The 24,589-nt window shown below is 47.1% G+C and overlaps 1 protein-coding gene across 2 annotated transcripts in view; it reads left to right on the forward strand.

Moving 5' to 3' along the window:
• The window catches only part of ANTXR1 (ANTXR cell adhesion molecule 1), a 105,311-nt gene that overhangs the window by 9,696 nt on the left and 71,026 nt on the right, over nt 1–24,589 (forward strand). For both annotated transcript variants that reach the window (XM_051812060.1, XM_051812061.1), the window contains exons 2-10: nt 398–469; nt 1,081–1,152; nt 3,576–3,657; nt 4,622–4,655; nt 6,280–6,359; nt 8,044–8,112; nt 10,171–10,251; nt 16,350–16,410; nt 19,875–19,973. In XM_051812060.1, the coding sequence (XP_051668020.1) occupies nt 398–469; nt 1,081–1,152; nt 3,576–3,657; nt 4,622–4,655; nt 6,280–6,359; nt 8,044–8,112; nt 10,171–10,251; nt 16,350–16,410; nt 19,875–19,973 (650 nt within the window). The remainder of the gene's footprint in view (nt 1–397; nt 470–1,080; nt 1,153–3,575; nt 3,658–4,621; nt 4,656–6,279; nt 6,360–8,043; nt 8,113–10,170; nt 10,252–16,349; nt 16,411–19,874; nt 19,974–24,589) is intronic.

A 24,589-nucleotide genomic window follows, 5' to 3' on the forward strand; every position in this document is an offset into this window, starting at 1 on the left:
TGTGTGTTATTCTCAGAATACACTTGAGCTGAAAGCTCTGTGTAATGGTTTGGAAGTGAGTGGGTGGAATTAATCTAAAACACTTCAGAGAGAAGGTCTTCACTCACACAGGTTTTGTTTGGTTAAGGCTGTGCTAAGGTCCAGCCTAATTGCCATGTGTTATTGCCAGGGGTAGCCTCAAACCCTTGTATGGAATGGGACTTATTCTTGCTTTTCAAAGTTAAGTAGGAAATGTCATTTACAGTTCAATCTCTCCTTACAGGAAGAATATGGGCAGTGAGTGGTAAACAAAATAAAGGCAAGTGCTTGGCCGAGCAAGGTGTGAAAGGACACAGGGCTGGGAAAGCTACAATAGCAGCAATTGAACTAATCTGTCCTGTAATCATTGTCTCCCTAGGTCAGGAAGTGTCCTGCACCACTGGAATGAGATCTATCACTTCGTGGAGCACTTGGCCCGCAAGTTCATCAGGTGAGAAGTGCTGCAGGGGACCAGTGGCTCCCAGTTCAGCTGAGCTGCTTTCCACTGGGGGTGGAGGGAGGGTTCTTAGTGCTTTCCTCAGGTCATCCCAGTGGCTGCTTTTCCCCAGATTTCTGTCATGTGGGAAATAGGAGGAGATAAGCTGATCCCTCTATTCCTGCCTGCCTGGATCGAGTCTTACCCCTGTGGGGAAGGAGCCCTCCTGTTTGAGATGCTCCTGAGGCACACAGGTTTGGGTCTGCAGGGAGGGGCCTGTGGCTGTAGCTTTCAGGCTCTGAATGACTTGAGACTGCATGGAGAATCCCTCAGGAAATGGAATGTGTTATGATAAACACAATTAGCCTTCCCTCGTCTTCGTGATGATTCCAGGATGCATTTAAGCCTTTCTTGCTTCAGCAATCCCAAGGTTGTGATGCAAGTGCTCTTTACAGGGATGGTTTGTCTTGACTGGGAAGGCCCAGGGAAAAGCACCTTCTGCTGCCTCCTCCTGCCTTTGCCCCTGCTAGTTAGAACTGAGAGAGCAGAGTGTCCTGTGTGGTTGGGGTTACACACACAGGAACCTCTGCACCAGCAAATTAATGTACTTCTTTTCTCTCCTCCAGCCCTCAGCTGAGGATGTCCTTCATTGTTTTTTCAACTAGAGGGACAATTCTAATGAGGTTAACTGAAGACAGGTAAGAAGAGGTTTCAAGGTGCTCAGCACCTTTTTTGTCCCTTCACCTTTCTTGTTCAACAATTCCCAGTCCACTGTGAACAGAGTTGTGATACCTTTGTGCTTCTCAATTTAATTGTTTGAACCACCTGCCCATTTTCATATCCTAGAATACATTAAGGGCTCTCAAAGCAGAGGTTGGCTTCTTAAATTTTAAATGTCTTTTCTGTTAGCTATTGGGGTTTTAGCTCAGACTGGTTTCATTGAGGGAGCTGCATTCCACAGAGACTCAGGCTTTTGTTGGAGAACAAGAGGCTTGTTGCCTGTGAAACATCCTTTGGGAGTTTCTTCTGCAAACAAATAGGTGAAACTCCCTTCCCATAAAAACAGACTTGAAAACCAGAGGTGACTCCTACGCTCTTGAGGTGGAGGGGAATGTGATTTCCTCAGAGGTCTGAAGGGATATTACAGACAAACAGTGTTTGGGATGGATTGCAAGGGGCTGTATTTTTTGGCAATGGCAGTTTGATTGCCAGGTTTCTGAAGCGTGTTCCTGTCACCCCTTTGTAGATCCCCAAGTTAATCCCAGTAAAATCTGTGGGATGGAGTTTTTTATTTTACTCTGACTTCAAGGAGAGTTGGACGAGGTCCTTAAATCGCTCTCGCTTCCTCTGTTAACTTCATTGCCACGTGGAGCAGAAATATATGTAACACATGTGTAGGGTGTATAAGTCAGCATGTGTTTTACATATTGGATGTCTGAAATCACATACCAGAGCAGCTCCCATGGAGGAACAGGGAGGAAACTGGCTGCCTTCCTACAGAGCAGTCCACATACACCCCAGCCTTGCAAATGCCATTAACCCCAGCCAGCCTAAGCAGCCCTTCCTTGCAACTTACTGCAACAATAAGGATAAAGAGAATAAACCCTATTTAACTGGGTGCCAGCAGTAAACCTGTTCCCTGCCCCTTGCTGTGTCCCATCCCCTGAACACACCCTGCTGCAGAGATACCTCATCTGCTAAGGCTCTGAACTAAGAGACTGAAGTGTTCCCTATGTGGAAATGTATTCCATATTTATCCAGCTGCCCTGGAAATGTTGACTGGGAACAGGATATTGATATGGTATTAGTCTAAAAGCCAGCTGACTGCAGAGCTGCTGCTTTTTATTGGGGGACAGACAAACAAGGTTTTGGTCCTTTAGTTCCCACTGGCTGTTCTAAATGGGGAAGGTGGAGTGGTGAGAAAACCTCCTCTGCCTTGTCTGTGCCTCTGTGTGGTGTATCAGCCTCTGAATGTGAAGATTGAGGGTTCTGAGCATCCCTTTTTGGAAAAACTCTGTGCATCTGATGGGACTGGATTGGCGTATTCTGAACAGCTGTGCTGTGGATTTGAAAATGTCAGTTCACCTTTGAGAAATGGTGATCACAGGAAATGCTCCGTTTTATATTCAGCTTTGGCTTGGTGTGTGCATGAGTAGCTGAGAGGAGGAAATCTCTGCCACTAGTCCACCTATGGCAGTGTCTACCTAGTGTCTAACTGGTTTGGGAATCATAGGTACAGAATGAGTTCTCCAAAGTTTGACAATTCAGCCTGTTGCAAAAGCAGACAGTCTTTTTTTTTTCTCCCTAGGGGAGTCACTGCTGTGCTGACTGAACAGTGTTAATGCCCTGCTGCAATCAGCCTCACCACAGAGCTCCAGAGTGTGTGATCACACAGTCTGGGGTTTCTGAAGTAGTTAAAAAATGCAGGGACAAAACTGACTTCTGGCATGTCCATGTGGTCCTGCCTGCAGTGACTTCATCCCTTTCCCATGAAGATTGTGGAGTTTGCTGAGATATACCCCACACACTGCAGGGTGTTATCTTGTATTAAAGACTTCTGGCCTGTGCTTGGCTCCCAGAGTTTGGTGTCTGCCACTCAGGGGAACAGCAGATGACTGTCTGCCCTGGGTACCCTGCAGCTGATCTCACCATGCCTGGGATTCCTGAAAAGAATTCAAACAGATCCCCTGAGCCATTGGGAAAGGCTTCAATCTTCGAGTCAGTTTTAACAGGAACTGAAGGTGTAATGGCCAAATAAACCGGGCCGTTTGATTATGTTTGTTTAGTCAAGTCAGCAAACACAGTCAGGAAAGTGAGCCAGGTGAGTCGGCTGCTGAGTTTGACCAGGGAGCATTTATTTAGGAAGAAATGTATGAAATGTTTGGATATTGAGGAGATGCTGCTTCTGTGAGGCTTTCCCCAGGCTGTGGGAACACTGGGAGCACAACTGCTCTGTTTCCCACATCCTTGGAGAGGTATCTACCCAGGCTTGGCCTATGTAAACATTGGGTTAACTCTTTTTTCCCCCCTCTGTATTTGGCTCTGCCATGCATGTCCTCCCCTGGATATCAGCTCCCCAGAAGCTGGATCTTGGATCTGACAGTGTCTGCTTTCCTTTCAGGGAGCAGATTCGCCAGGGCCTGGAGGAGCTGCAGAAGGTGCTGCCGGGTGGAGACACGTACATGCACGAGGGATTTGAAAGGGTAACTAAGTGCAGGCTGTGGTGCCTCAAACTGCATCTGCTGCCCCTCAGGAAATGTAACCAGAGGAATCTGGCCAATAACTCCCTGGTGGGTGAGTGGGACAAGGCCACAGGTACAGTGAGGTGTGAGTGGGCAGTGCTGGAGCTGGGACACAGGAGATGCAAACTCCACCAGTTACCTTTATTTCTGCCTTCAGCTTTCAGGGGGCAGCTGCCTTTTCAGTTTAGGACAAGGCAGAAGGCTTTGACATTGCAATCCCACGTGTTCCTGAAGGGTGGGAAGCTGTCAATCCTGCCTAGAGCAGCCCTGTTAGAGTTGGGTGGGGGCTGAGGCCGTGGTTCCAACCTGTTCTCACTGGTGGCCAAATAATGCTGTGCAGACGTTATTGCCTGCTCTGACCTTCTTCTGGATGGGTCTTTTAATATATTTTACAAGCTCAGGAGTCTCTCTAAACCTGAACTCCTGCACTCCCTCCCACTTCTGTCCTCCACATGTATTTGGGAAGACTTTGAACCGTCTGCCTGTTGTAAATGCTGAACTGTCATTGTTCACATTTAAATGTGAGTACACAGCAGAAATTCAGGTGACCTGACAGAGACTTGGGTTTGTTTGCAATTGGAGTCATTGATCTGGAGGTGCTGGGGAATATTTATTATTGGGCCTGGGATGTTTCTCAGGGAGGAAGGTGAATGGGATTTTCAGAGAGCAGAACAGTGGGAGACAATGTTAGTGTTGGCCTTGGGGTTGGTTTGACTGAGCTGTGCTTTGATAAGACCTTGAAGTAACCCAGTCAAACCCACAGGCAAGAGCCCTGTTCTGGGAAGGGTTCAGATGTCTGAGAGCAGAGGTCATGTGTGAACTGCAAGTCCTCACTGCCATCTTCCCTTTCTTTCTGGTGCATGAGTAGATGCCCACAAAGTATTATTATTGATTTATTACTAATAATCTTCTGATTTAATTTCAGGCAAGTGAACAGATTTACTACGAAAATGTTCACGGTGAGAGACTTTTCTTGATCCATTGAATTTTTTTTTTCTCTTTCTTTTTGACATAACTTTAACAGATTTGAAATGCAGCTTCACTGTGGGAAGGGTGGTGTAAGGCTGCTGCTCTTACAGGAATGCAGTGCTGGTCAGTGTAGTGTTCCTGAAAGGGACAAAGAACTGGTGGAGCTCTAAGGAGCCAGAGCTGGAATGAAAGTGTTTCAGGCCAAAAGTGAGAAGCCAGCCTGGCTGAACTGCCCACTCTTACCAAAACTGTCTTTGTTCCTTTTGTTTGAGGACTCAGACAGCCATTTCTTCTTCCTTCTCAAACATAAGAATGTGGAGAAGCTGTTAAATAAAAGATTTTTTAATAAGCAATTATTAAAACCATCAGTAATTGGAGACAATTGCAAAAATGTTTGTCCTTCCCTGTAATTAATGTAAAATCTTTCTGCACTGCAAAGCCTGAATATAAATATTGCTTCAGAAACCAAAAGACAGACAACCAGATGTTTGAGTACAAAGCCAGGCCTAATGGTCTCACAGGGCTACTCATGAGTAAGAGGAAATCGTGGTTAAGTCCACACAGCTTTGGGACTCACCTGTAAAATATGCCTGCAGGAAAATGGAATAGCTGGGACAGCTCAGTTTGGGATTAGTGATGCTGTTGCATGCTGGTGTATGTGTCACATGTAAGCTGTTCCCACCACGTGCACGAAGCACTGGACAGCTGGGTCCAGCCTGAATGTTGGGCTGTGTGTTTTACCAGCTCTGTGCTTGCCCTTGCTCCACTCCAAGGAGGGTTTATCCCACCTGCAGGAGGTTCAAAGGCTCCTGCCATAGTCAATGGAGGGAGAAAGGCATCTCTGGAGGTCGTTTGTGCTCCCAAATCTCTACCAGAGATGTTCAGTTTTTTCCATGTCCTACAGAAGGAGCCTGAGCACTTGAGTTTGGGATCTGCAAGGGGAATAACCCCACATGTTGTTCATTGCTTGACTTCCTTGTTGCATCATTACCACATTGTTGAAAATTGGGGATTTCTAAATAGTACTAAGACATTTTAGGTATCAGATCTCTGTTCTGCAGCACTTGAAGAAGTTACCTGTTTGGAAGGGATGATTACAAGGTTTAATGATATTGCTGAAATGTTGAAGATTTTAGGCCATTTCCTACCATCTCTGTTTAGATCCCAATTGAGTTTTTTATCAGAAGCTGAAAAAAACCCCTGTGGATTTCTTGAATGGATAAAATTAATAAAATTATTTTTTAAAATATATGTATTAATATAATTAATAAAATCAGGAATTAACTAGGAACAAATTGCATTGGGGTTTTTTGATGGCTTCAGCCTAATCTACTGGTCTGTAAAACTGAGATATTGAGGGGCTGTCAATTGAAACCATTGGCACATCAGAAGGGTGGGATATCAAACTGAGATTGAAGGCAGGTGCCTGAGTGAAAAACTGTGGGGAAATTTATGTCTCCTGAAAACTGGTTGGTGGGAGGGAGGGAGGCCATGAGCTTGACAGTTGCTGTTTATGGCCCTTTGGGTGTGCTGAGAGGCCTCTATCAGGATGTTTTCTAGGGTGGTTCAGCAAACACAATGAAAGCAAGGGCCTGAAGGAGTCTGTGTGTTCAGGTTACAGAACCGCCAGTGTCATCATTGCTCTGACCGATGGAGAGCTCCACGAGGACCTGTTTTTCTACTCTGAGAGGGAGGTGAGTGTCTCACACATTTTCAGTCAGGGAGACAGGGAGGTGTCTGGGCCTGCTGCTTTGAAGGCAAAAGATAAGGAAAAGCTTTTTCCCTTGTGAAAAAACTCCACTTCCGTGCTCTTTAGACATGAATCTTGAAGATAACCATTAAGAGCAGCAACGCTTCTGACTCATCACAGCTGAGACTGTTCATGGGAAATGAGAGGGCTTTGAACTTCCAGTTAAAAATAAACACTGGAGGAAGGAAGAGTTCACAGCTGAGAAGTTTCAGTATTGACTGGATTGCTCTGGGAAATACCTGGATCTTCTCACTTTCACTTTTCTTCTCTCACAAAAAGTAAAGGCTGCAGAAGGAGGATGGTTGTTGTTTCTATAAACTTCTGTGACATCAGAAAACCTCTCAGATGATCAAATCCAAAATTTCCACAAATATTTCCACGGTTCAAGCACATATTCTCAGCATCCTCATTAAATTAGTGAACTATGCAAGATGTTAGCTAAACAGTAGGGTGAGCACTGAAAGCTTTGCTGCCCTTTGGACAGTCCTCTCTGAAGAGATGAACCAATTTGCACTTGTCAGTCAAGCAAATTAGGATGACCTAAACTTGGAAGATGGTATTTTTGCATGAATTTGTTATGGACAGATTTTTTCCTCTCAGTCTGTCCAAAGTGCAGCTTTAAATCCAACAACAACAAGAGGAAAGGTTTTGTAGAATAAAACCAATACTGCTACAGCACAAACAAATGTCCTGGATCTGCAGTTCTCCTCCTTGCTCTTCATCTCCTTTTCTTCCCTTCTGAAATAAAATACCCACAAGAAAAGCAAGTTTGTTTTTAGAGGTGAATTAACAAGTTGAAAGGTCAGAAGTGTTCCATTTGTTTTGGTTTGGGGAGGAGCAGTTGAGCTGGCAGGAGGAGATCCTGAACTCAGCTCCTACTCTGGGAGCTGCTGCAGTTGTTTGGGCTGAAGCTTCCCAGTGTGAAACTGGAATGAGGCTTTTCTGCTGAAGCACTTTGCTGTGGAACAACTTGAATTGCTACAGTCTTCTGATACAGTCTGACTTGCTGCCATCTGTTCTGGGAAGGGGTTTTGGTCAGGTCAGGTGTTCTCGTTCTAATGACTTAAATTGTACTTATGCATTCGGAGCATTTGCCTTTTGAATAGTAAATGCAACTTCATCTTCAATGAAATAGCCTGGAAAAATCAAACCTGTGCATGTCCCCCCTTTAGTTTAGAATGCTGTGTAAGCAGTGGGAGTGATACAGTTTTGTAGCAGATGGAATGAAATGTCTCTCACCTATACATAAGTCCAGGCACACATCTGAAACAGAAAACACCAAAGCATTTTGGGTTACTCTTGTACTGGGATGTGCCCTAAATGATGCAAAGAAAATTGATTCAGTCTGTCTGACATCTTTTGGGAAGCTGAAGTCACTCAAGAGGTGAACTAACTAGGTTTAAAAAAACTGCCAAATACCTTGGAATTTGCTTTACTAAACTGTAGCTACTCTAGAAACAGATAAAACCCGAATTTATGGAGTTGGGGAGGAAAGCTTTTAAAACTCTCCTTTGACAAGCCCTCCCTGCTCATTAGGCAGAGGAAGACTAAATTTATGATTAAGACCTTTCAGAAACCTGCATCCCATCCCATTTGCATCCGTGTCATCCTGCCTTTCCTCGTTCCAGGCGAATCGGTCGCGTGACCTGGGAGCAACAGTGTATTGTGTGGGTGTGAAGGACTTCAACGAGACCCAGGTAAAGAAGGCTCCTTTTTTGTGCTTGGCAGAGGTGCAGGTTGAACACGGGCACACACTCCTGAATCCCCTTCTCAAGGTTCCCCAGTGGTTTTCCTCTCCTTCTGTCGACTGTTCGACGATCCGAAGTGCCCGCCTGAAGTGGTGGGTCTGGTGTTGGGTTTAAGTCCTTGTCTAAGTCTCCAGCTGTGGAGAGCTGCCCCTCTGCCTGCCCAGATACTCTTGGTAACGGTGCAGAAAAGCAGAGGAAAAGACACCTGAAGAAGAGCACATTGTCTGGCCTGAGGAGCAGGCTGTGGGACATCTTTTCCCCACACAAATATTGCCATAGAACTGCACAGTTTCAATCCAGGTTTCTCTTCAGGGGAAAACTGTGCTGTCAAAAGCAAACACCTTCATTAGTGACAGTAATAGTTCACACTGTTTTCCCCTTTGATAGTCTGACTTCTAAATTTGTCATAGGAATGTTGGTATGCCCATGAATTATATTTCACACACTAACAGCTGACATTTTTCTGACATGAGTGAAACACTTGCACAGCCCCAAAGTGGAGGCTGAAAGACTTTTTCCAGGTTTTCACCTTTCAAAAAAGGAGTCAAACCAAACTTGGTTTAGAACAGTCTCCTTCAAACCAAACCCAGAGACTGGTGCAACCCAGAGTAAGTCATAGAAAAAGCAAAGAGGGAATAAAGACGCCAAAGAGACCAGATCTAAAGCAACAGGCCCCAGACAGCTGCTACTTGAAGGCATTTAAATGCTGAAGAAATTAATTGGAATTAGATGACTGTGTCTGAAGTCCCAGAATGGACCAGGAGGAGGACCATGGGGAGTGAGTTGAGGAAACTGTAAACATCCTGGTTTACAGAGGCTTCTGCAGCTCAGCCAACAAGGAATGAGCTGCTTTGCTGCCCTTCTTGGAGCAGGCAGGGGAAAGTTGCCTGGAGTATTTCTCTGGATGCAAACCAGGAGGTTGGCAGCTGGGGAAGTGGGAGTTGTGAGTGACAGGAGCTGGAAAGGTGGAGCCCGTGGGGTTTAGGGAGGAATGTGTGGCTGCTCTGCTGCCTCCAGCTTGCAGTGCTACAGGAAAATCCAGAGAGGCCTTCTGGGCTGGGTTACCTCTGCCAGGGGAGAGAATTACTGGAACAAAGGTTGGCCTTGCAGCAGTAAAACTTGAGTCTGCTCCAGCAGATGCATGGAGAGCTCATTACTGCTGAGTTGGGCTGAGATTTTGGGCTTAACCCTTAGTCTGCCACTGGCAGCTGGACCTGCATGAAGCTCTTTGCAGGTGTTGTCCTGGTTCCCCTTACCTTGCCATCACCTCATGAAGGTCCCTCTTGTCGTGGAGGTTTCTGGATGCTCCCCTGATACCTTTTAACCTCCACTTGGAAAATATCTCCTGAGAGGTCCCTGCTTACTTGGAAAATATCTCCTGAGAGGTCCCTGCTTTCTTCTTTTTGGCTCTTTAATGTTTGAGTGTAGGACCAATAGTCAAACCTCTGCCCTGACAGGGAAGGTGAGTCAGGGCTGTATCTCCAGCTGGGGTATAATTTCATAAAATCACAGCATCTTGAAGGTTGCAAAAGTCCTCCAAGATCAAGTCCAACCTTTGACAGAATACATTTTTATTAGCCTTCTCTACATGTGAAAATACTGAATCATTTTGGTCACTTCCCTGGTTTAAATGTGTCCAAGTGTTTTGCTGCCTGTGTTGATGCTGTGGCCTCTTTTGGCTGGGGAGTTACTGAGTGGGGTGGTTTACAATCATGTAGGAGACAGCTTTTGCACTAAAGGCTCTGGGCACCACTAAAAGCCACGTGAAGTCTTGCTTTCAAAGTTAAAAGCCCTTTTCTGATCCTTTCTAAAATCAATCAGGCTAAAGAGATTAACTTTTCACTGCTTAATAAACCATAATACAGTGGCAATCCACACAGAGTACTTGAGCATTTGAGGGTTTTATCTGCAATTGGATGACTCTGGAGAAGTCTTAATTTGCTGCCTGCTGGCTAATTTATGTCATTCTTTGCATTTCTGTTTTATTTCCTTTCCCTGCTCTGTCAGCTGGCTCGGATTGCCGACAGCAAAGATCATGTCTTCCCAGTGAACGATGGGTTTGAAGCCCTTCAGGGGATCATAGACTCTGTAAGTACTTTTAATCATGTGTTTGCAGTTTGGTTTTCCTGTGTTCACAAGGACCTGCTTGAAAAATCACTTAATCATTTGGTCCAAAGAACTGACCTTTGTTTGTACTAAAATCGCTACTTCGAGGTCAAGTTTATCAACTTTGAGCCCAAAGATGACCTTTGTCTGTCTCCCTCCTTGGTGGGAAGGAACTGAGTGAACAAAGAGGTAGAGGGTGACAGTCTGTGACGTGGCTGCCCCAGCAGGGACAGCAGGGCTGTGCTGGAGCTTATCCTGTGCCAGGGGTCAGGGCACCCTCGGATCTCCCTCTGTCCCATCCTGGGGGATGTGCTGCACTGCTCCCTGCTGGAATGGGGGAAGGGATCCTGCTCTGTAGGCCAAAATCCCCAAGCCTCTGCTTTCTGCATTCAGCCTCCTGGCAGATGGGCTGGTCTTCTCCTCCCCAGATCGAGGTTTCCCTTTTCCCAATTCCTGGCATTCCCTGCGGGAACTGGGTGGAGCATTGAAGAGCTGGCCCATTTTGAGTGGCTGGGCTAATTAGGGTGCTTCCCATGGCTACAAAGGATGGGAAATCCGTTTAAGGACACATGTGTTCTTCATTTTGGAAGAGCTGATAAAACCCAGCTAAAGGTCCGATGTGGAGCTGGGCAGGGGGGTTCACCGGGGGGGTCTCACATTTCTCTGTTTACAGTGGTTACACACTATTTTGACAGTGTCATACCAACCAAAACCATTCCCTCAGCACAGGCTCAGTTCTCCCTGGTGCTCTCACATGGAGGTGGAATACAATCTCTTGCTTATTGGATTTCCTGGCACTGTCTGAGCGTGGCTCTATTGCCCCAGCTCTCTTGGACAGTCAGGTGTTGCATGTCACTTCAGAAAGCAACAAAACAAGAAGAACCACTTTGCTCCCCAGCCCTGCATTCCCTTTGCAGATGTTTTTAATGAATTCCAGCAGCAGTTCTGACTCCCTTCCCAGTTATACGGAACAGCCTTCAGGAACCCAATCAAGAACTGCCTCAGCTGAGCTGACTGGTGCAAGATTTCCCAGCCCTGGGAAGGAGGGTCACAGGGAAGTGCAATTGTACAGTAATGAATCCATGACCTGATCACTTGGATTTGAGTGGAGCCTCTGCAGTAGAATGCGGAGAAGGGAAGTGGGTCTGTCTGTGAAAGGAATGACAGGGAGGACGTTAATCAAACTGTGGAATAACATAAACAATCTGTAAATTCCTGTTCTAGCTGGAAAATAAGGTCCTTCACTCCTTCTTTTCTTGTCCTTGCCAAAAGCATCCCTGTGTTGGAGCAAACAAAGCATTTGTGGTCACGGGAAAGGGCCCTGGGATTTGGAAGCTTCTTTCAGTTCCTGTGTAAGAGTTGGCACAGCAAGGATGCTCAGCCACTGTAGAGGGGAGTGATTAGGCTACAACCTGCTGGTTATCACGAGGGGGCAAAGATCAAATGATGAGCCTGTGGGGATTAGTGCTTGAATTAACTCTAGAGATGTGAAGACCTGGGTTGGTTTTACACTGCAGGGCTTTGGTGTGACTGCCAGAACTGTTCCCTCCTCCCCTGTCCTCAGGAGCAGGGCTTTCCCAACCCTCTGCATGTGCAGCTCAGCTGGTCAGAGCCTGGTGCTAATACCTGGTGCTAATAACTCCAGGGCTGTGGGCTCAACCCCTGCACGGGCCATTCACTTAGAGCTGGACTTGATGATCCTTGTGGGCTCCCTTCCCACTCAGAATATTCTGTGATTCTGGGAATTTGAAGTCCCCCTGGGATGAGGCAGAGGGTGGGAGCTGGGAGTGGTGGAGCTCAAGACTGGCCTCAGCTGGGCCTCTCAATCTGCTGAGCAAAGATGTCCAGGGTGGTGGGGCTGCAGATGTTTCCATGCACCTGCCCTTCCTTTTTTGTGGGAGCCAGGGAGTTTGGAGGGAGCAGCTGCAGGGAGATGTGCTCAGTGTGGTCCTGTCTCCTCCAGGCACCACCGAGTTATGGCTCCCCCCTGGAGACTGTGCTTAACTGAGGTGAAAATCCAGTCCCACACTGAAGCTGTGCTTAAAAACATGGTTCTTAAAGTGGGAGCTGAAGGTGTTCAGTGCACTGTGGGGTTTGGTCCTTTCTCTCCTGTGAGTTCCAATCTGACTTTTTTATTAAGCAAACCAATTGCTTTGTCTTCCTCATTGTGAAAAAGCCACGGCTAAAACTTCAGCTTCCCCCTGTGTAATGGGGATTTTGAGTTTGTCAGGAGAGAACAAGCTGGTGGAGAAGCAGACAGACTGATTGCTGCAGGCTGGGGGTCTCAGGGAAGGAGCTGAAGTAATTTACTAAATTTTCCTTTGCTGTGAAAAATTTGTGCAAATCATAACCTGTCAATTTAAAGCAAATGGAGCAAATCTTTGAAGGAAAACCTGAAACTCAGCTTCAGTGACTGCTCAGTGTGTGTCTGGTAGGAGTGCTGGAGGCAATGAGCATGAAGCAACATGAAAGTCAGGGTGGGATCCTGTCATGGCTTTGCTTTGAGCCTGTAACAGAAGCTGACTGAGGAGCAGTCAGAAAAACTCCCTGATCCTTGGAATGTGTTAAACCATGGTAGCAGCCTGGAACTTACCTCAGAGGTGGAATCCTGGGTCCTTTAGCAAGGAGCCTGAGTGAGCTGCAGTTCTCATGGACCAGTTGTGATGGATTAGAAAGGAAGAAGTATGAACCACTTTGTGGGACTGTCCCCTGTCTGTATAAATTGTACAAATGATTCATCCCTTTAAGCTTAATTCCCTGTGTGCTCCCTTAGGACCCTCTTGCAGAGGATATACCACCTACCCTTGGTATTTTTCAGGACTTGTCTCAGCTCTTGGAATTGCTGTGGCAGTTCTGAACTGATGTGACAGGTCAATGTGCTCCTTCACCCCAGGAAATCAGAGCTGGCAATACACTGTCCCTGAATCCTGGTGTTACACCAATGTTTCCTGGGACAAACTGCAGTGCTGGATATGTGCAGGGGGGGAACTTTGGTGACAACTCAGTGTGAGCATCTAATAGGCAAAGGGTGAGAGGTGTGGTGATGGTTTGGTGTGCCCATCCTGAGCTGGCTGCTCAAACTTCACTGGCAGAGGGATAAACTGTAGATTCCCTGGTGCAGGGAGAGGGCTGAGACCCCCTGAATGGGGGAGAGAGATGAGAAAAAGTTAATTCCTTTGCAAGATACTCTGAATCTGTCTTCTGTCACAGCCAGACTTTCTGCACAGGCCAAAGAGCAAGTTAACAACTGGAGCCTCTTGGCTTACCCATCCCAGGGAGAGGATGTGAACCCCCAGTCCCCACTGCACAGTGCTTCTCATTAGTTTTAATGGTATATAGTCATGCTTTCTACTTCTTTCTTCCCCCAAATGCATCTTTAAAAAGGACTTAAATGTATTTATTTTACTTAGCTCACGTAGATATTATTGGACAGGAAACACTTCATAAATAAATGGCTGTTTTATAATTGGCAACAGACTTTGGTATTCAGTAATTGAACAGAGCCTGCTAATGAGTACCTGGCCTCAGAGTGCAGGTCATTCCCACTGATGATAATTAGGCAGTAACCTTCTATTACACTTCAGCATCCTGTTTGCTAATGAGAATTCCCAAATTTGGTGAAAAAACTGTATAAGAAACTGCTGTGGTGAAATAATCTGTCTGTGTTTGTGGAGCAGAACACCAAGGCAAAGCTTCCAGCAGCTGCAGAATCTCATTCCCCATCTTCCCTCTGTTTCCAGGGGTCCAGGTGACCTGCTGGGCCTCCCCTGGCCCTTGATGCCTCCCCTGGCAGAAAGGTCAGTCACAGGTAGTGCTAAAATCAGTTCTGCCCTGTCAGAGCTCCCTGGGGCACACAAAGCCAGGCTCCCACAGGGATGTGCTGCATTCTTCCTCTGGCATGTCAGCAAATATGGACAGGAGCCTGTCTCAGAGGCTGGAGCATCACTGGAGCCCCATGGAGCAAAGGAGGAGCCTGAGCTGGGAGTCTGAGCTGGGTCCCTGAGCTGTGCTGCAGGAGACAACGGGATGTGTCCTCCCCAGGAGTGAGCACTGCTCCAAACACTTCCCAGGGTGGGTGCCAGGGCAGAGCTGCCTGGGCCCTGCAGGGACTCCCCACGTCCCCCAGAGCTGTGGTGGTTGTTCCTGTCAAAGTGGGGATGTAGACTCAGTTCTCCCAGTCTGCTCTCGGGGTGGTTTATGGACCTGGGAGATTCCATCACCACTCTTCCATGAGGTTTGCTTCCCTGGGGCCCCAGACCACACGGGGGATGAGCTGCAGCTCCAGCCCTCAGGGCTGTGCACCCCTCAGGAAACAAGAGACCTAATGAAATCTTCTACAGTGAAGGCACTGAAGTCTTTTTTGAGTGTATTTTTTAACGAGGAAGAGACATAAAGGAATTCTTTTGCAATAGTTATTGCTGCCTGATTTTCACTTTAAGTTAGGGTGGGTGCTTGGAGCATTGGAAACTTAATCTAAATCAAAATAAATATTGCAGTTGGCACTGTAAAAAGCCATTAAGGCCAGTTTTTTATGGTTGTGTAAAAGGATTGGACTGGACTGGGAGATCTGCATCATCTAATTGAGACACCTGCTATTCCACCCCCATCCAAGCTGGGCAACAGCAGGAATGTTTACAAAATGTTTGCTGAGTAGAAGTCCTGAATCTCAAACTTAATCCTGTGAGGTTTGATTTTATTAAAAAAAGAAAAGTATTGATTGTATTTTACATTCTTCATGTTTCTCCTTATTCTATCTTTCAGATTCTTCTACTGCTTCTCAGCTCTGTTCTCAAGTGTTGACTTTCTCTGTTTTTCCACTTGACAGTTCCTGTATAACCTTGTTCCTGCAAAGCTTCCCTCTCCTCACCTGCCACCAGCTCAGACAGTCCTGCCTCCTTCAGTCCCTTGGTGCTCTCAGTCTCTACCAGCCCTGCTTCTGAGTAATTCAATCTTCTCCTTAAAACTTCTGAAAAATAAATGCTGGCTCTCTGGGTACCTTTTGCAATCAGGTATTTGAGGCATTGAGCCGTGATTGTGGAGAAAAAAAAAAGTTATCTTTTTCTTACAGAATTTATTGTATTGGTTGCTGTTCTTTCCTTACAGATGTTTCAGTTTAAAGTTGGGAAAATAGTTTTCATGTTGGATTTGAGTCATGATGCTTGGCTGACATTTCCTTGCCTCTTGGAGCCGACCTGAATCTTGATCGGTGTTGCCTCAGTCAGGGGCTGCTCAGCTGAACCCCCGCAGTTCTTGGTCCTGCTCTCTCGGGGCTCACGGGCACTGGCACGGCTTTGCTGGGCACTGAAGAGTTGGACTTGGTTTTCAGAGCAGGGCAAAGACCTCAAATAACACCTGGGGCAGTTTCAGCACCATGTGGGAATAACCAGTGTCCAGCTCAGCCGGCTCCTCCTGCCCTCGAGCGCTTGGCCAAGCCTGGCCCGAAGTGTAAATCACTGTCTACACGTACAGTGGTTAGAGGCAGAGACAGCCCTGCCAAAGACATGCTGCTTCATTTGAGTTTGGGTGAAGTAAACAACAACTGGCTGTGCATTTGATTTGAAGTCACAAGCAGCTTTGAGGACACCCCCAGGTGTGCTCTCATAAATCAGGTTAAAAGCAAAAGAAGTTGTAACCCCTGTGGCTGAGACCTGAGAAGTGGCTCTGTGGGATGTTTTAATGCAGAGCTAAACAGCTTAGCCTACACTTGTGCTGTTTTGTTGGGAGTGCTGGGCTCCAGAATAACTTTGGAGAGGGAGGTGTGACGTGAAGGGAGGGCAATGATGGTGCCTCCATAACCCTTCGGAGGGACCCGTGGTGGGTGCAGAATAACTGGCACTGGGGACTAAGGCAAGATTGTGCTGGGATGGTGGAGAGCTTGGCATCCATCACCTTCTAACAGCTCAAGAGGAGCAATGTCACCTGGTTGGCTGGTTTAGGTGAAAAGCTGAGATTGTGCCATGAATGCAAAGTGCACCCCTGAGTTAAGCGTTAATGTGAGAATGAGAGCACTCACGCTTTCAGAGCTGGGTTTCTGTAGCAACCAGCCTGAGGTACTTCATGACATTTTGTCTGTCTTTTAGATTTTGAAGAAATCCTGCATAGAAATCCTGGCAGCAGAGCCTTCCAGTATTTGTGCAGGGGGTAAGTACAGCTGAGACCACAGTCATTCGTGTTGCCTAGAATACAACTTTCAGTCCATCTCTAATTGCTGGAAAGTGCACAAGTCACTGATTACCTGGGGCTAAATCTTTTGCCTTTTTTTTTTTGTTGTTGCATTTCTTTTTCACCTTAGAATAGTTTGCACAGCTCCCACTTCTACCAAATTATGTCAAGTGGGATTTTCTTACAGAAAAGACCTGAACTCCATACTTTCCCCTAAATGTTCTTCTGTCAAAGCAGTCTGTCTTACTCGGACTGTGCCAGACTTGAAGTAGTTATGCTGCATAATTACAAACCAAATTAGGCAATAAGCCTTTGATTGGGTTCAGAGTTTTGCAAAATTCATCATCTTGGAGGATTGGTGAGGGAAGTGCTTCAAAAGCTATGAAGAACATCAGATGGGCACAGTTGGATCTGAAGGCTTCCAATAGTCTTGGAACATTTCTCAGGCATTTAGGGGCGATACAGTGACTGAGGACTAGAGTGTAACCATCAGTCTGCTGCTCCTGTGTTCATCCTGTCCTCTCTTTGTCCTTGCTCTGACCTGACTGTGGCTCTAAAGCCCTGCAAGTGCCTCTTCATTCAGCAGGACCCAGCCTTTCCAAAGCAAGCTAGAGAATCATTTTGGCCTCTGCCATCTGCTTCTGTGAATTCTTCAAGTTTTATGAAGTGCATCCCAGCTGTTTGTTGAGTGTGTAGCACTCCCTGAGTAGAGAGGCTGGGAGCCCAGCTGAGGTTTGTGGAGAAGGACAAGTCCCTGACAAGTTCTGCATCTTTCTTTACCATATATTGACAGTCCCAGTAAGTAACACAGTTGCTACTTATTTGTCTTCACTTCCAAAGCAGCTGCTTTAATGATCCTGCATCTCCTGTTCCTGGAGGCACTGCCTGCACACCTGAACATCCAGAAGTAGCCACATTTTCCCAGCAGATGCACACCGGGCTAACTGCCCAATAAGTACCTGGCATCAGGTTTATGTTCCATATGTGCCACATAGCTTTGATTTTTGAAGCCAGGATGGCATAATTGCCATGAATTATGGTACTTAAGCATCATTTTGGCTGTTCAATTAAATAGTTTCTGTGTTAAAATAGGCTCCAAGGCAGGGCCCTCTCTACCTTGGCATGGTGGATGATTGCTGTGACAGTCTCAGCGTGCAGTGATGTTCCATAAATGCTTGGGAAGGGAAATGAAATTGCAGGAACATTCACATCCACTTTACACTCTTGGAGATTGTTTTAAAGATATATTTACATACTTATTCAAGTGATAAACATTGCTGCTTATATAATGTCATGAGCCAGAAGATGACTTATAATCATCATTTATAACCATCTTTAATGCTTTGTCAGTTGATTCATCACTCCCATTCCTTGTGCCTTAGGGAAGGCAGGGTGGGCACAGCTGTACCCAGCAGAGTCAGCTGAGAGGAAATGCAGAGAGGTTTAATATAAACTCTTCACATCAGAAATTGGCCAGTACTTCACAAGAGGAGCAATGTTATCCTTGAAAAATGCCTGTAGTTATTTAGATCCTCAATTCAAAGGCCCGGTTTCCAAGTTTGGGCAAATAGTCCATTGCTCTCAGACTGCAGGGAGTTTAATCTCTCAGGGCTCTGAGAGTAATGAAAGTGCCATTGACTATGAAAATTATGTGCATTAGTGTCTTTAAAATAAATGTTTGCAGGTGTAGCTGTGATACCTCGTGTTTTTGTGTTTCTGTGCACATCCTTGGAGAGTGGTGGCAGTTTTTTCCTCTTTTTTTTTCTTTTGCAAGGAGGAAACATGTGGGCTCTGTGTTACCTGAGGCCACTCTTGTGCTGCTGACCAGTCCCAGAAACTGCAGGAATTAATTTCATCATTCTGGAACGGCAGTTGCTGGATGATTTGGCTTTGCAGGGTGAACTGTACAGTTCATTTCAGCCTCAAGCAGAGCCAGGGTCTCCATGGCCCAGCTGACATCACTGATACAGGTCTTTGACTGTACTTGAACTCTCATTCCCCAGCAGTTGAGACTTCTGTGATTTCTCTTAAGGATTCACCAGCCCCCACACTCCAGAACAGAGCTCTTGTCCCCCCTCCCTATTCTTCCCAAATGCTCTCAGACAACACACAATGGGCCTGTGAGCAGCTTCCCTGGCTGGATGTGCTGGGATGATTTGCAACTTGGCTGTAAAGGAGCGGGACCTGGAAGAGAGCCCAGATTCCAGAGCAAAGCTGCTTTTTCTGACAAGTACAGTGCACGGGTCCTTGGGGGAGATGAAAGGAGATGAGGACTGTAAAATGCAAAGGGGAGAAATCTGAACCTGCAAAACCTCAGTTCCTTGGTGCTCCTGGGGACTCTAAACCAGGGTGGTGTCCCTGGAGCACTGAGGTCGCTCCTGCCTTGTCTTGAGGTTACTCCTGCCTTGTCTTGGGCAGTGAAACATTCTGTGTTCAAATCACATTCCCCAGCCAAACTTCAGTGGGGATTAGCTGAGTGACTCTCCCAGATAGTCACAGGAATTGTGGGGGCTGTTTCCTCGCCCTGGGGAGCAGCAGAGCTGAGTCCCTGGATCTGCTGCCAGGACTGCTCTGGGACTGTGGCCCCGAGTCAAAAGCTGAGAGTCTGAAGTGGTGCTGGAGGCTGCAGGAAGTCCATAAACCTTTCCCAGTCCTAGGCTGAAGTAATTGGAATATCAAGGGATGGTAGAGAGTGGTCTCAAAGGCTGGTGAGGATGTGATCTCATTGCTCAGCCCTGCCTGCTCCGAAAGGCACCGCTCAGCTCAGGGCTCAGGTGTTTGTGACTGTCCTTGGTGCTCCCTGCTGGCACCCACAGCCTCTGGAGACCCTGTGGAGTTGGTCTGGGAAAACAGCAAAGAGGAAGACTTGGGGAAATGCCCACAGACTCTGAGATCAGACTTTGTCCAGAGACTGAAACCTTGGTCTGTTGATAAAATCCCCTGTCATTGCATGGAAATGAGTCCAGTCAAGGCCTCGCGGTGGTTGCACAGCAGTAGGGCAGGACATGACAAAACTCAGGGCAACTGCCACGATTTTGGGAAAGTAACACTTAAACTTCTCCAAATTATCTGGCACTAGAAGATTTTTTTCCTTTCCATGGAAAGATACTTCTGCCTTTCTTCACCCAAAACTTTCTGCCATTTAAACCTTGTCCCTAGCACAGGCCACCTGGGGAGGGCAAAGCTCAATGTCCCCAAAGCTTCCTGTTTTCACTGCAAGTCTGTTAAAATGCCTCTGTAGTGAATTGTTTCCTGTTTCTAAAAATTCAACCTGAAATTGGGTAGGGAGAGAGTGGAAGTTCAATTTTTAACCATTTTCAAACTTAAAAGTTGTTCAGCTGTGAGCTCAAGAGATAGCAAGTGAAAACTTTGGAGATGTGCCTTGTCTAAATGACCTTTCCTTGCCTTGCTCTGTGTGAAGTCCAATGCCTGTTCTCCTGCAGAGTCCTTCCAGGTGGTGGTGAGGGGGAATGGATTCCGACACGCCCGCAACGTCGACCGAGTGCTCTGCAGCTTCAGGATCAACGACACCGTCACTCTCAGTGAGCTGCTCTCTTTTCTTTTATTCTCCTACTCTGCACTGGCAGGACATTTGGGATCTTGATTGTGAAAGCAGTAATTGTGGGACTCGGAGCTTTTAATTTGCAGAATGCAGAAGGGATTATTTTTTTAAGAGGAAAATCGCTGGTGGCAATTCCTGTGCTGTGACAGCAAGGATGTGAAGCTCGAGGGGGATGAAAATATAGAAGACAAGAATCTTGTCTGTAAAGAGCATCAATACGTGTCTTGCTGGGCTGTGTGCAGGGGGATCAGGGGTGTTTCTCTCCTCACCTGTGTTTTGTGGCACTCAGAGGGCCTGGTCCTGCAGCTCAGCTGCACACGGTTGTTGGGACTGTGTTGGAGCAGTGGCTCAGGCATTGCTGGGCTGCTGTGGAAGCTCAGAAAAATGTTCCTTCTACAGTTGCCCCAGCAGAAGAACTGAAGCAAGAGAAGCAAATTAGCCCCCAAGTGTCTCTTTGTGAAGTGCAGGGGGAGCACTGAGCTGGCAGAACTAAGGACCCCTCTGCTCTCACCTGGTGTGTCTGGAGCCACGTGGGAAAGCAGAGAGCTCAGAGCTGGCAGCACCAGTGACAGCAGAACTCAGCTTCCCTAGCATGGAATGTGTGCAGAAGCTGATCGTTCTGGAGGCAGTCCTGACCCTTTCCAGCATAATGTGTTAATTAGTTTCTCACATCTGGAAGTCTAATGGCTCAGTGCTGCACATGCTCGTGCTCTGAGCATCAGTGTGCTTTGCTGCTTGGAGCAGGAGAAGTTGGCCAAGGCTGCTTGCCCTGTTTGGGATACCAAGGAGAATTCAGGGCAGGTGGAAGACAGTGAGTGCTTGTAGCTGGTCCTGAAAGGCTTTTGTGCTGTTGCATTTACTCCTCTTAGTAGGCAGGTTCTGGACTTGCCCACCCTTGTGCCACCAAGCAGAAAGTTTGACTGGCTGTGGGTCACGTTTGCTTGAGTCAGATATGGTGAGTGTTGAGCATGGGAAGAGCAGAAGCTGGAGGGCTCTGGAGCCAGGCATTCATTCCTTTAAACATCCTAAAGCCTTCACTGGGAATGTCATCCATCAGCTTTCCACTGTTCAGTGCCCTGTCTGTGGACTCACAGACACATCCAGCACTGCCAATGGGAGGAACTGTGAGTGAGGGTTCCCTCACCCCCCAGCACTGTGAGCTGGGGGGAGGGGGGAGGGGGGAGACTTCTTCCTCACTCTGTGCTGACTGCTTGTCTGGACGAGTTTTTTGTGGTATCTGTCATCATCATTTCACAGGAGTTGTCAGGAAAGATCAGCTTATCTTAATGCAGCCCCTGAGTTTTTTTATTTGAAGCTGCCTTCCTGTGTCCACAAAATAACTGTGGAAAATGAGGATAAAGGCCAGATATGTTTCCTGCCCTGTGCCCTGATGCATTCCTGGTGTCCTGAATTACTGCAGAGGTGAAAAGTGAGCTCACTGTCCTTGGCACTGCACCAAGACCTCTCCGTGTGTCCTGCACAGCCCCGGATTGTTTGGGGCAGTGACATGGCCACAAACCCAAGTTCTGAGTTCCACCCACCCCCTGACTGAGGGAACTCAGTAGTTGCTCATCAGTGCTCCCAGACCCAGGTCTCTCCAGGTGGGACTGGCCCAGCTCTGTTGGGCTTAAGTTGCTCTGTGAGAGAAGTCCCAAAACGTGCAGTCCCAACCCACTGCTCCTTGGGGCATCCAACTGCAAACAGCCCACCATGAGAGTCAACTGAGTGAGGAGTGTATGGACAGCTCATGCAGCTTGGATGGCTCAGCTGTCTTTGTTTGCTTGAAGCCTCTCAGCCTCTGATGGTATCAGGGAGGGAGGTATTTTTACAGATAACACTAAGCCAACAGTTCCTGAAACCTTAAATTATCCCAGATGAGATGTAGTGAGCACAACTAGGACGTGCTGAGGTTAAAGGCATGAGCTAATGGGGTTTTATTGGGATTGTTGGCAGAGAAAAGTGGCAGGTGAAGAGAGCAGCGACTCATAATGTTCATAGCTATGGGATAAAAAAAAAGAACATCTGTAGAAGCCATGAGGAATATTTGGCTGAGGGGAACTGTAATCAGATGCATGTTCAGCAGCAGGGTGTTCCTGCCAGCAGCAGGACCTGGGAGAATTGGTTTCAGCCTGCACAGAGTTAAAAGTGATTATCCAGTGTAGTGACTTATGACTGCTCTGTGGTGCTAAAATGTCTGTGTCTGCCCAGATTGTGCAGGATCCAGCCAAGACAGTTCTGGGCAGGGAGGCGAGCTCTGTCCTGGGCAATTTAAAACTGAATAGAGAGATGAAAGGTTGGTGAAGAACCAGCAGGCACCACAGCAGAGGTGCTGCATTCTAGTGGATGCTCTGGATGCTTGGCCAAGCCCCAGCCTTTGCACAAACTGGTCTGATTTTTCTTTTTTCAGACACTGGGAGCAGGACTGTGCCAGGTATGAACAGAGAGTGAGGTGTGTGGGGAAATGTATCTCCAAACTGCCCAACAAATGTCTTCTAAAAGTTGTCTTCTGTTTTAAAAGCCTTTCAGATTCCTCCATTTTCCCCATCTTTCTTTTTTGTGATATCTTCTTTACTTTCTTGCAGCCTGATCACTCTTAGCACAGGAATATTTTGCTTTGCTGTTCAACTTTCTAATCCCTGATTTCCCCACTTGATCATGTCACTTTAACCCTCCTCTGAACCTTTCCTTTTTATTTTCTAGCAGTAGCTTTTCTCTTTCCACTGTGGTACCAGAGAATGTCCATCACTGTGTACAAACTCCACCAGGTGTCTTGGGGAGTGTGACCTTTATGAGGGACACAACATATGCCTTTAATGTTTCCTGGGTGAGAACATGCACCAAGGGGAGCTTGGCATCCTGGTTTGAGGGGTGACCCAAGTCATTGTTTGGCAAAGAATACAAAAGCAGAAGGAATGGTCACACTTCCCTCAAATGCTCTCCCAGCCTCCAACAAACTGCAGTGTCAGAACCTTTAACCAGGATTCCTGTGCCTTTGTCTCCAGCAGAATTCCCTGCAGCTGCCCAGGCTGAGTGTGGAGGAACAAACCCAGGGCATCAGGACACTTGGGCTGAGAGAGGAGGAGAATCCCTGTGCAGTGTGAGGGCTTTGCCAGGCTCACCCAGTGACCCTGTGTGCTGCTGGGGGACCAGGGGGGTCTCTTACTGTGGCACCAGCTGCTCATGGGGCAGCTCTGGGCTTGGAGCTGCTGCAGGAAGGCCAGGACTCCCCTGGGAGGGACCTGCTGTGGGGCAGCACGTGCTGCTCCTGAGCTGCCAGCTGTGAGCAGGAGCAGATGAAGGCTGGGTGCTGTGCCAGGGTCTGTTTGCAGCCTCAAGGCTGTGACTGCTCATCCAACAGTTGTTTGCTCAGCACGTGAACCCATCAGAGGAAAAGTGAGTCCTTCCAAATCCCTTCTCTCCATCTCGAGACTGTTCTGGATGTGATATCACTGTTCTGTGCTTATCTGTCTGTTCCCCATCCCCTAACTCTGCTCTCAATGGCTTTGGCATTCAGAGCTCATGTATCCCTACACAAAGCAGAGCAATTACAGCCTGATCTCAATGTGGTTTTCATTACAGCATTAACAAAACATTTCTTATTTATGGGCCTCTCTTGTAGGCAGTTTCTCCAGCTCAGAGAGTGTTCCAGTGTCTTCCTGCATTCCCAGCTCCCCACAAAATGGGTTTGAAATACAAACTTTACTTGCAGAGTTGTCACAGAGAGTGGCATGAGAGGAGGACTCAGCCAAGAGGAAAAGAGACTGTAAGCAGGGCAGAGAATTAGGGAGGTATTTTGGCTCATCTGAGGGGACAAAGGGACAATGGAAGTGCTCAGGGTGACTGAACAGCCTTCCTAGCACAGGAGTTCCCCAGGGAGTCTGCGGGGAGAGCAGCCAGTGTCCCACCCCACCTGAGCTGGACTGGTCTCACAGATAAGTCTCCTCTCCCGCAGAAACAGGAAACTGGGGCAAAGCATCTTCTGAGATGTGCTTTAGTTGAATGCAAATCCTAAATACAGGGACAGCAGAAGGAAATTGTTAGTCTGTGATATAGGGGAAATTTGGCAAACAGCTTTTGCAGTCTCTTCTGGACTAAAATATTGCTGATGCTGTGAGTCCAGCAATGCTGGATGCTTGCAAGACTGCAGTGGCAGTTTGGAAATGCTGGGCTTTCCTAAACCCCTCTGGGAGGGTCCTTGCAGCCAGATTTCAGGGCACCGGTTGGGTCTTGGGTGAACCACTAACTAAGGAGAAGGCTGTTAATTTTGGCCTGGTTTTATGGCTAAAAGAAAATGCTACTCTCTGTTTGGTCACCTTTTTGGGTTTTTGTACCTCTCTTTCATTGAGGTTTCACTTCTGTATTAGAGCATCATGCCTATATTGAGGCTTTTATCATTATGGTTGGGAAGTATTCCAAGTCCTGGCTTGCCAAAAGGTTACACCCTGCTAATGGCATAAGAAACTATTCACTGTTGCTGGGAATAATAGATTTTACAGGCTACAGATAGTTGTTAAAGGTGTAGGAGTGCTGGGTAGGGAGTTACAGGGATCTGTGCAGTATCAGGCATCTTGTTGAAAGGGCATTCACAGCAAATGG

The sequence above is a fragment of the Manacus candei genome, unplaced genomic scaffold (assembly GCF_025592945.1).
Source record: "Manacus candei isolate 608988 ecotype Guabito, Panama unplaced genomic scaffold, ASM2559294v1 h1tg000084l, whole genome shotgun sequence".
Classification (NCBI taxonomy): domain Eukaryota; kingdom Metazoa; phylum Chordata; class Aves; order Passeriformes; family Pipridae; genus Manacus; species Manacus candei.